At 37.6% G+C, this 12,698-nt stretch overlaps 2 protein-coding genes across 5 annotated transcripts in view; one reads left to right on the top strand and one right to left on the bottom strand.

Moving 5' to 3' along the window:
* The window catches only part of LOC129780254 (40S ribosomal protein S8-like), a 263,344-nt gene that overhangs the window by 224,522 nt on the left and 26,124 nt on the right, over positions 1-12,698 (top strand). The gene's annotated exons all lie outside the window — the stretch shown is intronic.
* Positions 1-12,698, bottom strand: part of LOC129780257 (kelch-like protein 5) — a 31,006-nt gene that overhangs the window by 4,734 nt on the left and 13,574 nt on the right. For all 4 annotated transcript variants that reach the window (XR_008743874.1, XR_008743875.1, XM_055788320.1 and 1 more), the window contains exons 3-7: positions 2,904-3,465; positions 2,660-2,850; positions 2,384-2,590; positions 2,136-2,323; positions 1,962-2,068 (exon numbers count right to left, since the gene is read on the bottom strand). Coding sequence is in view for 2 of the 4 variants with exons in the window: in XM_055788320.1 (XP_055644295.1) it covers positions 1,962-2,068; positions 2,136-2,323; positions 2,384-2,590; positions 2,660-2,850; positions 2,904-3,465 (1,255 nt within the window). In the remaining 2 variants the exon portion in view is untranslated. The remainder of the gene's footprint in view (positions 1-1,961; positions 2,069-2,135; positions 2,324-2,383; positions 2,591-2,659; positions 2,851-2,903; positions 3,466-12,698) is intronic.

Raw genomic sequence — 12,698 nt, 5'->3', positions numbered from 1 at the left:
GAACCGTGTTTCTTTTAAGAGCTGGCTTTTTGATAAAGAACCGTGAATCGTACGCTCGTTCTGGCGAACCGTGGCTTGCGGCAGTGCGGAAGCAATATATGTTTCCCATGCTGCATTTTAAGCGGTTTCATTTAACTGTTTGTATGTTTGAAAATTTTGGCGGATTTTCTCGAAACCCCATAAATATGGGTATCTAATGAAAGTACTTGACTATTAGGTCACAGTTATTTATGTAAAATGGAAATCCAAGATGGTGACCGTTATAAAATGACAGACTACATATTTTGCCAAAACCTCATCAATATGGGTATCAAATGAAAAGACTTGACTAGTAGAACACAGTTTTTCATGAAAAATACAAAATCCAAAATGGCGACCGTTACGAAATGGCAGACTACATTTCTTCTGAAAACCCTACCATATGGGTATCAGATGAACGGGCTTGACTAGTAAATCACAGTTATTTATGATAAATCCAACCCACATATGGGTATACATATGGGATGAAATGATTTGACTAATATAATATAGTTAATCATGAAAACATTCCATTCAAAATATTTTAAAAACAAACACGAACAATGATACACAAATATAAACATGTGTAAACAAACACGATGTTCATAATTCAAGAACATCTCATGTACAAACATACAACCCGTTGTCGCAGTATTCATTGCTTTCGTTTTGTTTCTTTTCATGCACGGGAAAAAAATAATTCATCCTAAAACATTTGTTTGTAGAGTATTTTTTCACAGAAACTAACTAGAAATTTAGTTCGTATTGCAAAAAATTACATGAACTTGAAGCGTTTCTGAAATCTTAATACTTTTAATAAACCAAAATATCGGGGATGCAAACCAATCCAAGCAGCTCGAAATATTCATCCTTATTCTTGTTTACAGCCGTATCTGATTTTTGTACGAACGACTTGATTCGAACAGTTTCGAAAAATATATTCTTATTTTCATACGAATTTGAACGTACGAGACTTTTTTCGAACGTGAAACTGTCGAAGTAATCAGATGCAAGATTTCATGCATTTCTTTTCATGCACGGGAAAAAATAATTCCTCCTAAAACATTTCTTTCTAGAGTATTTTTTCACGAAAACAAACTATAAATTAAGTTAGTATTGCAAAAATTACATGAACTCAGAGGCTATGAATTCATGCACATTTTGCATGTTTGATTAAATAATCCAGGTATTTCCCGTGAGAAGAAAACATTCTCTGAATAGAAAGAAGCTTTCTATGATTATTTTTTCTCCGTGCATGTTGCCAATTGAAGTCTGGGGAAACGAGTGCACAGCGGGGCGACGTCATACAGATACTGGCCAAATGAAAAAATACCCAAAAAATAGTTTTAGATGCAGTTTCAGGAAAGTTCACACCTATTCTTGGTATTTTGATGTGAGTAACTAAACACGCTCTATTCAATTTTAGTACTTGTTCAAAAAGCTGATAATAGCCGATGTTACATAACTTCGGTTTATAAATTGATGCGTGGACTAAATAATGATATTAATTGTGAAGAACTCTGATATCAATTGACGCTTACTTTGTTCAGAACAGATAAAGAGGTGTATTTTATTTGCCCAAAATTTTAGATGAAGCACCCATTGTCATGATAAATGCTTCTCTTCCCTTTTTCATATTAACACACCAATACACCGTGTGTCGAGTGGTGGTGGTGTGGTGTCCAAATCGCTTCTTTTACGCTGCACACTGCTGTTGCTTGGAATGAAAATGCAGAGAAATTGAACATCATGTGAAACGAATATGTCACATTTTGAAACAACGGGTACGAAAAAATATTTTTGGCCGCAAACATAAAACTGCGAGAGTAGGGAGAACATTGTTCGTCTCGTACCCAGTGTTTAATGTGAAACACGGAGGACTGCTGGCTAGTGTCAATTTGCTTCAACAAGTCAAAATGCCTTGCAGACGAATTTAGACTCACCCCTACTCCGCCACGGCGCTTATTCATTGGTGCGCGCAGTGTCCATTTATTCGTGTGAGGATCATAACATTCGACTGTACGGTGACATACGCTTCCATCTCTTCCACCTAAAGAATGCAAGAATATTTCTCTTAGCCTTTTTATAAAATTCCTACTTTCACAATATGTGCTTACCAACAACAAACAACCTTCCACCGAGCACTGCCACTCCGGCCGTCGATCTCATCGATGCCATTGGCGCAACATAGCTCCACGTACGAGCAGCGGGGTCCCATCGCTCCACCGTAGCCAGATAACTCCAACCATCGTGGCCTCCCACTGCGTACAGTGGTCCTTCCAGGAATGCTACCCCCAGACCATGTCTAATGAATTAACAACATCAAACATTTCATCGTACATATTTAAATAATTCCTTCACAAACCTCGGCGTTCCCATTGGCGGAACGATTGATCCCCAAGCCATCGTGGTTAAATCGAAACACTCCACCGTGTTGAGTGTCTTGAGGCCATCTCTTCCTCCCACAATAATCAGCTTGTCGTCCATAACGGCCACGCCAAACTGAAGTCTCCTAGCCGGCATATTTTTCAGCAGTGTCCATTTGTCTAGCCGTGGTTCGTAGCTTTCTATGCTGTGTTTAGAACATTGCAGAAACAAACTTTAGTGTTCGATATATACAGCAAATCTCGAACTACCTTACCTTATAGCTCCCTTGTGACCATCCATTCCCCCAACTGCCAGCAGTTTCCCAATGGTGGACTTTCTCGGTCTAGTTCGTTGCGTTGATATCAGAGATCTTCTGCCGGGAATTAGATGCCACTTGAAGGCTTCCATCACCAACTGTTGACACTCGTTAGCACCGCAAAGCGCTTCCACGTGATCGACGATGAACTGCAATAGGTAATGGTCAGTGAATAATTATTTGCATTGCTCAAGAAACCAACCGATGGCTGCAGCAGCGGTAACCGTATCAATGCCAACAGATCTGGGATGTACTTCTTGCGATTATCAGCATCGAACTGAATCCAAGCCATCAGCGCGTGGAACACTTCCTGCTCGTTAGGAACATTCAGATCGTCACTCTTCAACAGATGTGCTAGCTGCGTTGAGTCCAGCTGGAAGAACTCCTGATTCTTCCAAACCTGCATGAAGTGCTGGCAGGTGTAGGCGGAGGCAATTTTGAGCAGCGCCGTGCAGCCCTGCTGCTCGGCAAACAGCGCAAACCCGAGACAGTTGGACGGATGTAGCTGGCGGGCGAGGAAGGTGCAGCACGCGTTCACGATCGTTGTAAGCTGAAGCAGGCAGGCGGTTGCAAGTAGCGCTTCCACCGTATCTTCGCGCAGTTCGATCACCCCGCTATAGCAGTACAGAATGATCAACCAGAGTGGCTCTCCGGACACTTCCTGAAGTGTGATTTCTTCCTGCTGGCTTTCGCGCAAGTGACCGGTAAACATAGCACTGAAGTATGCCGATGAGGCCGATAGAACGAGGCGATGCGCGGGAATTCTTAGGGAATAGAAAATAGAAATAGAGCAATTATAAAATTATAGTTGGATAAGAAATGGGAGTTGCAATAGAATAAGAGGAAAATCGAGTGCTTTCAGTCGTTTCAGTATACGAAGCCTGACAAGAATCGATATCTGATTTTATTTTTCAGTGAAGTTTTTATCTTACAAAGGGTTAGGCGCCAGATTTAAAGCTAGGGCTGATCGAGACGGTGCCAATAAAGCCTGTCCACGTTAAATTTCGGACACTACACTTTCAGTGTAGTTCATGAAATATTTCATTAATCAATGAAATATTTCACTTACATGACAGCTGAAACCCTCCTCTTTATTTCGATGTCCAACATGTTTACATTCTTCTTCAGTTTGGTAAAATGGCGTCGAATCAAGTGGAAGTACGCAAACCCATTTTGCGCGAACGGCAGCAAAATCCAACACTGTCGGTACGCGATCTCGCCAAAAAGCTAAAACTGCCGAAGAGTACCGTGTTTAGTGTTTGCAAATCGTTTGACTAGCGCTTAACTGTGGATCGGAAGGTTGGAAGCCAAGCCCCGGGCAAGGGGATATGATCCGCGAGTCAAGATGTGCTACAAATTTAGCTGTCATTGCCAAACCTATCAAATTACTCGGCGAACTCAAGGCAAATCTATGGAACAAGGTACGCCCATTCGCTAACTAAAAAAAGAATTGTTTTTTGATTCGTTAAATTCGTGAAAATTTAAAGAAGGTAGTTTTGAAATCTTATAAATAGTATGTAGATTTTTAAGTTATTCGATTACTTAAAACACGTAGTCCTGACGCTTACTTAGCCATTTGGTTGTATATTTCCAAATATTTTACAACACAATAATCACAAAAACTCACCATTATAATATAAAATCAGCATCAAACACAATTTCAGTTTCATATTATTTCACAATTTTCGAGGAAACGTATTACTCTATTACCTAGAATACATATTGAATACAGAAAAGTAAATTTTCATTCATTATTTTTTGTTCTAGAAGTGTGTTAATTTCGTCCTTAATTTCGTTTTCCAAATGGCGCAAATCATTATGGTGCCTTCAACGCAAAGACAATAAATGAAACGCTTGCAGCGTAAAACGTAATGAATATAATGAATATAGCAATGAGTATTTCATAAAGTATCAGTATATTCCACAAATTGTGCTCAATCGTCTTAATTTACTTTTGTGTATTTTTTAAATGGCTGCAGAAAACCACTTCACGTTTTGACCCACCTGGTAGTATGTTAAGTGCCTTGTTTTACACCAGCTTGAGAGTTTGGCAGTTCTCGCGAGTGACAGTGGTCGCAAATTGCATTTGCGACCCGGACATGTTTGACGCTGTCAAATCCTATGTGCTAGTATACGGATGCCCTCAGGCTGTTGGAAGCGGATCAAATCGAAGAGTGTGTTCCCGACAGATGGAGCGAAAGGTGGTTGCCATTATTGAGAAACATCCCAACCATTCAGTGGCTCGAAAGGTTGGAAAATCAGAACTATATGTACAAAAAGTGAAGCAGAGGCATGGACTGAAGGCGTACAAAGTGAAAGGTGCCCAATCGTGATGATAAGCAAAATTTCACTGCGAAAAGCCGTGCTAAGGTGCTCTACACCCAGTTTTTGCAAAAATGTTCATGCACCATAATGGACGACGAAACTTATGTTCTCGAAGACTTCAAACAGCTTCCGCGGTTGCTACCATTCATAAGAAGCCACGACTCTCCAGCGTTGTTTTGGCCGGATTTGGCCTCCTGTCACTATGCCATATCCATCCTGGAATGGTATAATGCACATGAGGTCAAATATGTGTCAATAACAGCAAATCCACCGAAATGTCCAGAACTTTGCCCAGTGGAAATGTACTGGGCTCTGATTAAGCGAAAACTATTCAAAACTAAGAAGAAAGCGAATGGCATGAGGATACTGTACGGAACCTAATGGCAGATGTTCCTAAGAAAGTTCGTGAATTTTACAGACAACGTAATTAACATCGAAGTAAGCTTTGCTTGTTTTAGATATAAGTCTATTTTACTGAAATAAACAATCGGTTCTGTAGTATTACGTGAATTTTTGTTTTACTGGCATCATCTTGGTGTCCGAAATTTAACGTGGACAGGCTTTAGATGGCATGCCAGTGTCTCCGCTGCAGTTAAAATAAGTGGAAAAAGTATTAAAAAAAAAAGTGACGAAGAGAAGACATACGCTTACCAGGACGATTCATGTGAATCGTAAATCGAATCAAGCGATCGATATAATTTCTACAACTATAATTCGGAACATAATTTCGTATTTTGCAAATCAAGAGAATCGAGTCGAGTTTTTGTTCGAACTTCAATTGTTGCAAATTGCATATTTTGAGGCGTTTCCGAAATCTTAATAATCCAAAATATCAGGGATGCAAACCAAACCAAACAGCTCGAAACATTCACCCTTATTTTTGTTTACTACAGTGTCTGATTTTTGTACGAACGACTTGATTCGAACAGTTTCGAAAAATATATTCTTATTATTATACGAATTCGTTCGAACGAGACTTTTTTCGAACATAAAACTGTCGAAGTAATCAGATGCAAGATTTCATGCATCACTCAAATTTCATTCAAGATTTCATCATAGCAACGAAAAAAGTGTCACCAATAAATGGGTGATGGGGCAACGAAAGTGTAAATCGAATGTCTTTCGGGTTGCGGCAACAAGTAAACTGCGAAAAATGATACCAATACTAGGTGGATGGCAGCGATCATCATACGTGGACTTTCTGAGACCAATAAACACTAGTTATATTTGATTTTTATTAAATTTACGGCAATAAAACTGGATGAATCGCCATATGAATTTTCTTCTCTTTAAATTGCAGTGTTGCCAAACTTCCAGATTTATCTGGAATCTTTGGCAGACTTTTACATAGTATCCAGACATCTAGTTATCCTTTGTCTAGTCCAGACCTTTTATGATTTTGCCAGATTTTTCCAGATTTATCGCAGAATTTATCATTAACTCTTCTGACTGGCTTCAACTTTACAAAAGTTGCTGAACTTTTTGACATCCTTGATGGAAATCAATAGATGTGTGATGACATTTATAGCAACCCAAGCTGTAGTCCCTTGCGAATCAGCAAATTTTATGAGATTCTGGAGCTTCTGGAAATGAAGTCTCTAAAATGCACGCGCTTGGTAGGTATGATGCTCTATAAATCTCTTTTAGTTTCGTAATGAATGTAGTTTATGTAGAGTTGGCAAAAGTGGTAACAATCCATAGCTCGTTTTACGATCAATTTTATCTGTCTTATTTAGCCTATTTTTCATATATCCTTAAAACTGATACATAAAACGAATAATCTCTTGCAAGTTATGTCTCTGGAGCTGCAAGCTCTACTTTTCAGCTTTTCATGACTTCTTCAAACAGTGCCAGATGTTTCTAAATGAGCATTTCCACGCCAAATCTGCCGACCGTTAACCCGACCCTCTAAGTTTTTTTTATAACTTGGTACTTACGATGGAAACTGACTTAAATCATAATTTTCATTGTCATATGACCAATTTAAATTACGACTGATTTTTTAAAAGGGCGTATTCAAAATCATTGATCTTTCCTTCAAAAAATCTTAACTCAAAATCCAAATGTCTGATTAAAATATTATCTTTCACAAAGTTGTTTGAAAATAAATGGAATATTAAGGGAAAAGAACATTTTAAATTCACTGTCAAGAAGTCTTACTCAAAAATTTAATTTAAAAAATTTTTATATCTCAAAACACCTTCTCTTCGATATTTTTCTGTATATTTTTATTGAAAAACACTCCTAATTGAACAAATTTTGACATATAGTGCTACCGAGTCAGATTCACCAAAATGGAAATATGAATCTTTGAAAATTTATGGAATTTTGATACATTGTGAAATCGTTACCATTTAAGAAAAGTAACATGAAAAATAGAATCTATATGCAAATAAACATGAAAAAACTATATATGACATTCTATACTAGGACCAACCGTTCTCGAGATATAACCAATTTAATATAATTGGAATCATGCTCGTGTAATATTCGAAAATGCATATTAGTGCTGGACTCTATGACTGTGGATCAGGGTTGCCATAGTGAAATCTGTGTTTCTGGTCTCAAAAAATCTTTTTATCTGAGTCTTTTCTCAGCAAATCTGTATCGAAATCTGTATTAACCCTTTGTGGTCGTTTGTCTGTATTAACCCCTTGCGGTCGTTTGGAAAATTCGCATCCACTGTGCTTTAGTAGGAAAAAGATAAACGGTCCTATTTATTTATTGTATAGGTAGCCGATTATGTAGACTTTAGCATCTTTTCGCTTTAGATCGAACATGAGAAAGCAGTATTACATGCTACATATGAATGCCAAAATGACTCTCATTCAGATTGATTCGAATACTATATGAATAAAATTGATGAGTTGGGAAAAAATACTATATAACTGATATTGGATTGTTATTTTCAAAGCAAAATCTTTAAATCTGTATAAAAACCTAAAAAAACTGTATGAATACAAATTGTTCTGTTAACCCTGTTAAATTTTTCTGGTAACCCTGCTGTGGATCCGACATTTTACTAACATTATTTTCATTATAAGAAATTTGTTATATCTCGATAACGGTTAGTCCTAGCAAAAAAAACGTTATACAGGTCGGACTCGATTATATGTGATCCGATTATATTCAATTTTGGACTCGATTATACAGTGGTAGACATTCGTTTAGCCGCACCCTATTTTTCCTCAATATTTTTAAAAATAAGTCAATTCTTTGTACAGTTTTGCTCAAAAAAGACGATTATTGTTTATTTTCATCGAATTCATTCTAAAAAAAAGTATAAATTCACTTTTTGTTTTCTAAGTAATTCAAATATGTGGAATCAGGGTGGACATTCGTTTAGCCGCATCCTAAAATTTCAATAAAAGAACATTTGTGCGGCAAATTTCGAGTCCAATCGGTAGCTAATATTTAGTATGACCACCTCCATTTCGGATCACTTTGAAAACTCGATTTGGCATCGAGTCAGACAGCTTTCAAAGTGTTGCCATATTGGTTATAGCCCAACATTCCTGAATTACTGCCTTGAGACTGGAAATGTTGTCAAATTGTCATCCGTTTGCATAGACCATCTCGGCCAAGATTCTCCATAGGTTCTCTATGGGATTGCAATCGACTGCCAGCAGGTCATTCAAGAAGCGGAATGTCCTTCTCGGCAAACCATGCCTTCGATTGCTTGGAAACGTGGATCTATGCATAATCCTGCTGAAAAAACGACATCCTCGGTAGCGTTATTCTCAATATGGCCAATCAAAACGTCCTCCAGTAATTGAAGATACTTTTCGGAGTTCGTTCGGGTGAAAATGAATCGATCTCACGACATGCCGTTGACTTAAATTGTACCAATAGCAACTGTAACAGTCCGGACCATCCAAATTGAACTTTTTTCACCGGAAAATACATCATTTCTTCATTCTAGTTTCCATTCCATGTATTGCCGCGCGAAAATTAGATGGTTCTGCTTATGGGTGGCGGTCAGTGTCGGCTTCCCTTGAGGTTTGTTCCATATGATGTTCGGTAACTCATTCAGGATGCGCGCAATATGCCTCTTCGTTACTGGAACAACCGATTCTGCCTTAATGTATGAGCAGGACATCGTTTCCTGGTTGCTTCGTGTCTTATTCGACCTTTAAGACGCAAAGTAACTTTGGTGTTCCCATTTGTTGGTCGTTATATCCCATATTTCTGGCATTATTTAAAGAAATTCCGTACCACTTTCTCAGATAGACCAATTTTTGTACCGATCGAGCGATTAGAAAACTTTCGTTCACTGAATATCTTTATTATTTTCCGCCCCTCTTCCGTCAATAGAAAACCTTTCGCCATTCCTTTGAATTCTACGTAAATCACTAATCTGACCAACTTCTTACGTTGCACATCTAATATTTATCTTGTAAATTGAACATTCCCAAGTATTTTTTTCAAAAAACACAGATAAAGGCTTGGTGATTATGCGAAAACTCGATTCTTATGCCCTGCGGCTAAACGTTTGTTTCGGGAAAAAACGACATTCAAATGTTTATATCCACCGATGCCGCCTTGTGTGTGTGTGATTGTGACGCACGTCCTTTCAATAAAATTGACTTAAATATACTATCACTACAGCAAATAAGTATCCCGATAAAAAGAACATTCCTAGTTGTTTTGTAAGTGTTTCAAGTTTTTTTTCAAGTGCGGCTAAACGAATGTCTATCACTGTATACAGTTTGGAAAAAAAAAATTTTTTTATAGTTCAAATATGACTAATTTCAAGAACAAATATAACCTTCCAACGTTAAGGTGAAATTTGAGAGGCTATAATATGTACAGTGGGGTAAAACTCGCGATTTTTTAAAAATATTCACCAGGAATTGTTTATATAGATATTGCAGCGAAATTAAGAAAGATAGAATTTGGGCGTCAAAAAACAAATTGTAGAGTGGTTTGAGAGCTTAAATTTGATTGATAAAAACAATCAAGTTTAATATGAATTTGTGGGATAAAATTATTATTACACATTAGAAATTACCAACTTTTCAATTTTTCAATTCCAAAATGTTATCTAAATACACTAATTTAGATGTTCCACTACTATGTCCTGTACTGAATTTTCTCATCTTTCAAATGAGAGCAGCAGAATTGGCTTACGTAGCGTACTTTTTAGTGTAAAGCCAGTTTAAGGCAACAAAGTCCGAAACAAAACAAAAGGAACAGAGAACACATGTCGGCGGGAACAAAAGCTCCCCCAACTGGCATGTATTGGCAATGCCAATTTCTCCAGATACCTTGGTTTTAATGGCTGTGTTGGGGGGACAGTTAGGGCGTTTAGATGACGCTTGACATTTTACAGTTATTCAATTGTTTATCTAAGAAAAAAAAATTTAATTAATTGTGATAGATGCGTAGAAATATTTCCTATCAATTGATGCAAACATCTTTCCGATCTATTGAGGAATGTTCGAGTTATGACCATTCGAAATCTTTCATTTTTTCCTGCATGTTCTGTGTCTACGTTTTCATTCCACCCAATGAGGTACATATCGAGGAGGAGCAGTAGGCACATCCGTACATCTGTACTGGCAAGCAAAATATCGTGTCGTAATTATTTGCATTCAAAATGGGATTTATATGGAAGAAACAAAACAATGTTGAAAGTACTCACGATTGCATGATAGCTTGAGCCAAAATTCTCATGAAATTATTCAACTGTTTGTTTTCTAACAGATTACAATTGTATCGTGGCTTATTTCGATATTCATGTGGTAAAAAGGTCCAGAGAGCAGTCGTATGCTTAGTTCTCGAAAGCAGTAACATTTTCGGTGAAATTTTGAATAATTAGCGATTATTCTCTCACATCATACACACCGACACTGAGAGCCTTCGAAGCATGCACTTTATAACGTTAAAATAATGACACTTCGTTTGTTTCTATGAACGTGGGGGAGTGAAAATGACACATGAAAATATCACTTGTAGCCGTCTTTTCTGACGTGATTTCACAAATATCCATTGCACGCTATCGCATTAGCCTAATATTCAGCGCGAACTCTAAAAAATGTACTTTTTTAATTGATAAATTACTTCCTGAAAATAGCACTTTCGCATGGATGCGGCGGGCAATCAACGATAAACACAACGACTGACGTCACTATTTGAGAAATAGTTATGGCAGCGCATGCTATGTCGCTCGAAACTCTACCATCTTCATTACCTTTTTTCCAGTACATTGCATTCCACCCATCCCACTTAATTCTGGTTAGACGTAGTCCCACATCAATATCCAGACAAAGCCAGACTTTTTATTCACCAGCAGCCAGACTGTATTGAAAAAACGCGTGGTAACACTGCCAGATTGAGCAGTAGAAGCACTATGACTTAAGCTCGAATCATCCGAAAAAGGTGAATACTGATTTAACAAACGATGATCGTACGAAAACTAGAACATTCGATTCGTTCGAACGAACTGTTAACGAAAGTCCGAATGGATGGATTCGATTCGTACGAGAACAAGGATACAAATCGGACATAGTTTCGAACGTTTTCTATTCATTCGAAAACGAGAATGATGGTGATAATACATTCGGTCAAATATATACCGGGAATTTGTGATTTTAAATTTTCCCGCTGAACATTTTTCAAATTTTTTTTTATTTATACTACTGTCAATGCTCCTCATGTCAATTCCAAGCGCGATCTGTCATTTGGTATGTTTACAGCATCATTAAGAACAAGTTAACTTTTTTTGCTCGGCATTTTTTGATATGGATAATTCTGTTATTCAAAGATATTATGTGAAGTTTTGTGTTCCAAACAAAGTTTCTTGTGCCGAAACGTTGCATGAATACATTTGGTGACTCAACTATTTCGAAAACACGGATGTATGAATAGTACGAGGCATTCAAAGACGACTGAGAAAAGATGAACGATTTGCCACGTTAAGAATGACCAATAAATGAAAACATCGACAAAAAAGGAATGGTGCTCGGAAACCGTCAGTTAAGTTTAAGAGAGTCATTCGTCATATCATGGTTGATGTTTTGGGCATGAGAAAATTCGCAGCACGACTAGTGCCAAAAGAGTTCAAATTTCTTTAAAAACTGTTGGCATTAGGTAAACGGAAGCTGCGGTTCTGTTAAAATGTTGGATCAACGGAGTGTCCAAAAATTCAAGATTTTCGAAGAAAAGTTGGAAATATCGGATTTAATTTCTGATATTTTTCTGAAATTTAAAAACTTTATTTCGAGTCCACAACATTTTCGTTCTAACAATGCTATCCTGAGATAGAGCCGAAGTCCAACACATTCTTATCGGTGTATCTAACAGTATCGCGGAATAATATTCATCAATCCACATTTTATACTGGTATTTTGCTTACACTCCGTATTTTTACATCTATGCCTCTCAGTCCACAAAATTAGCGATGGCTAAGCAAGCAAAGGCACGGACATCCATTCTCTTTTCCCGGTCAGCATAATAAAACAAGCGAAGGCATTATATGGCAATGCAGGAAGTGAATCATATCGTAATCAACAATCACCGTTAGACGATGGACGATGGGTGACTGGATGGAGCATCGCGCATTATGTTTAACATTATACCATTAGAACCCTGCGCTGCCCATTGTTGTTTATGTGTTCTTTTTTTTGTGTCGAAACAACGTTTTGCCCGTCGTGTTGACCCTGATTGCTTC

The sequence above is a fragment of the Toxorhynchites rutilus genome, chromosome 3 (genome assembly GCF_029784135.1).
Source record: "Toxorhynchites rutilus septentrionalis strain SRP chromosome 3, ASM2978413v1, whole genome shotgun sequence".
Classification (NCBI taxonomy): Eukaryota; Metazoa; Arthropoda; class Insecta; order Diptera; family Culicidae; genus Toxorhynchites; species Toxorhynchites rutilus.
The sequence above is the reverse complement of the archived record's forward strand: the minus strand, read 5'-3'. Positions and strand labels throughout refer to the sequence as shown.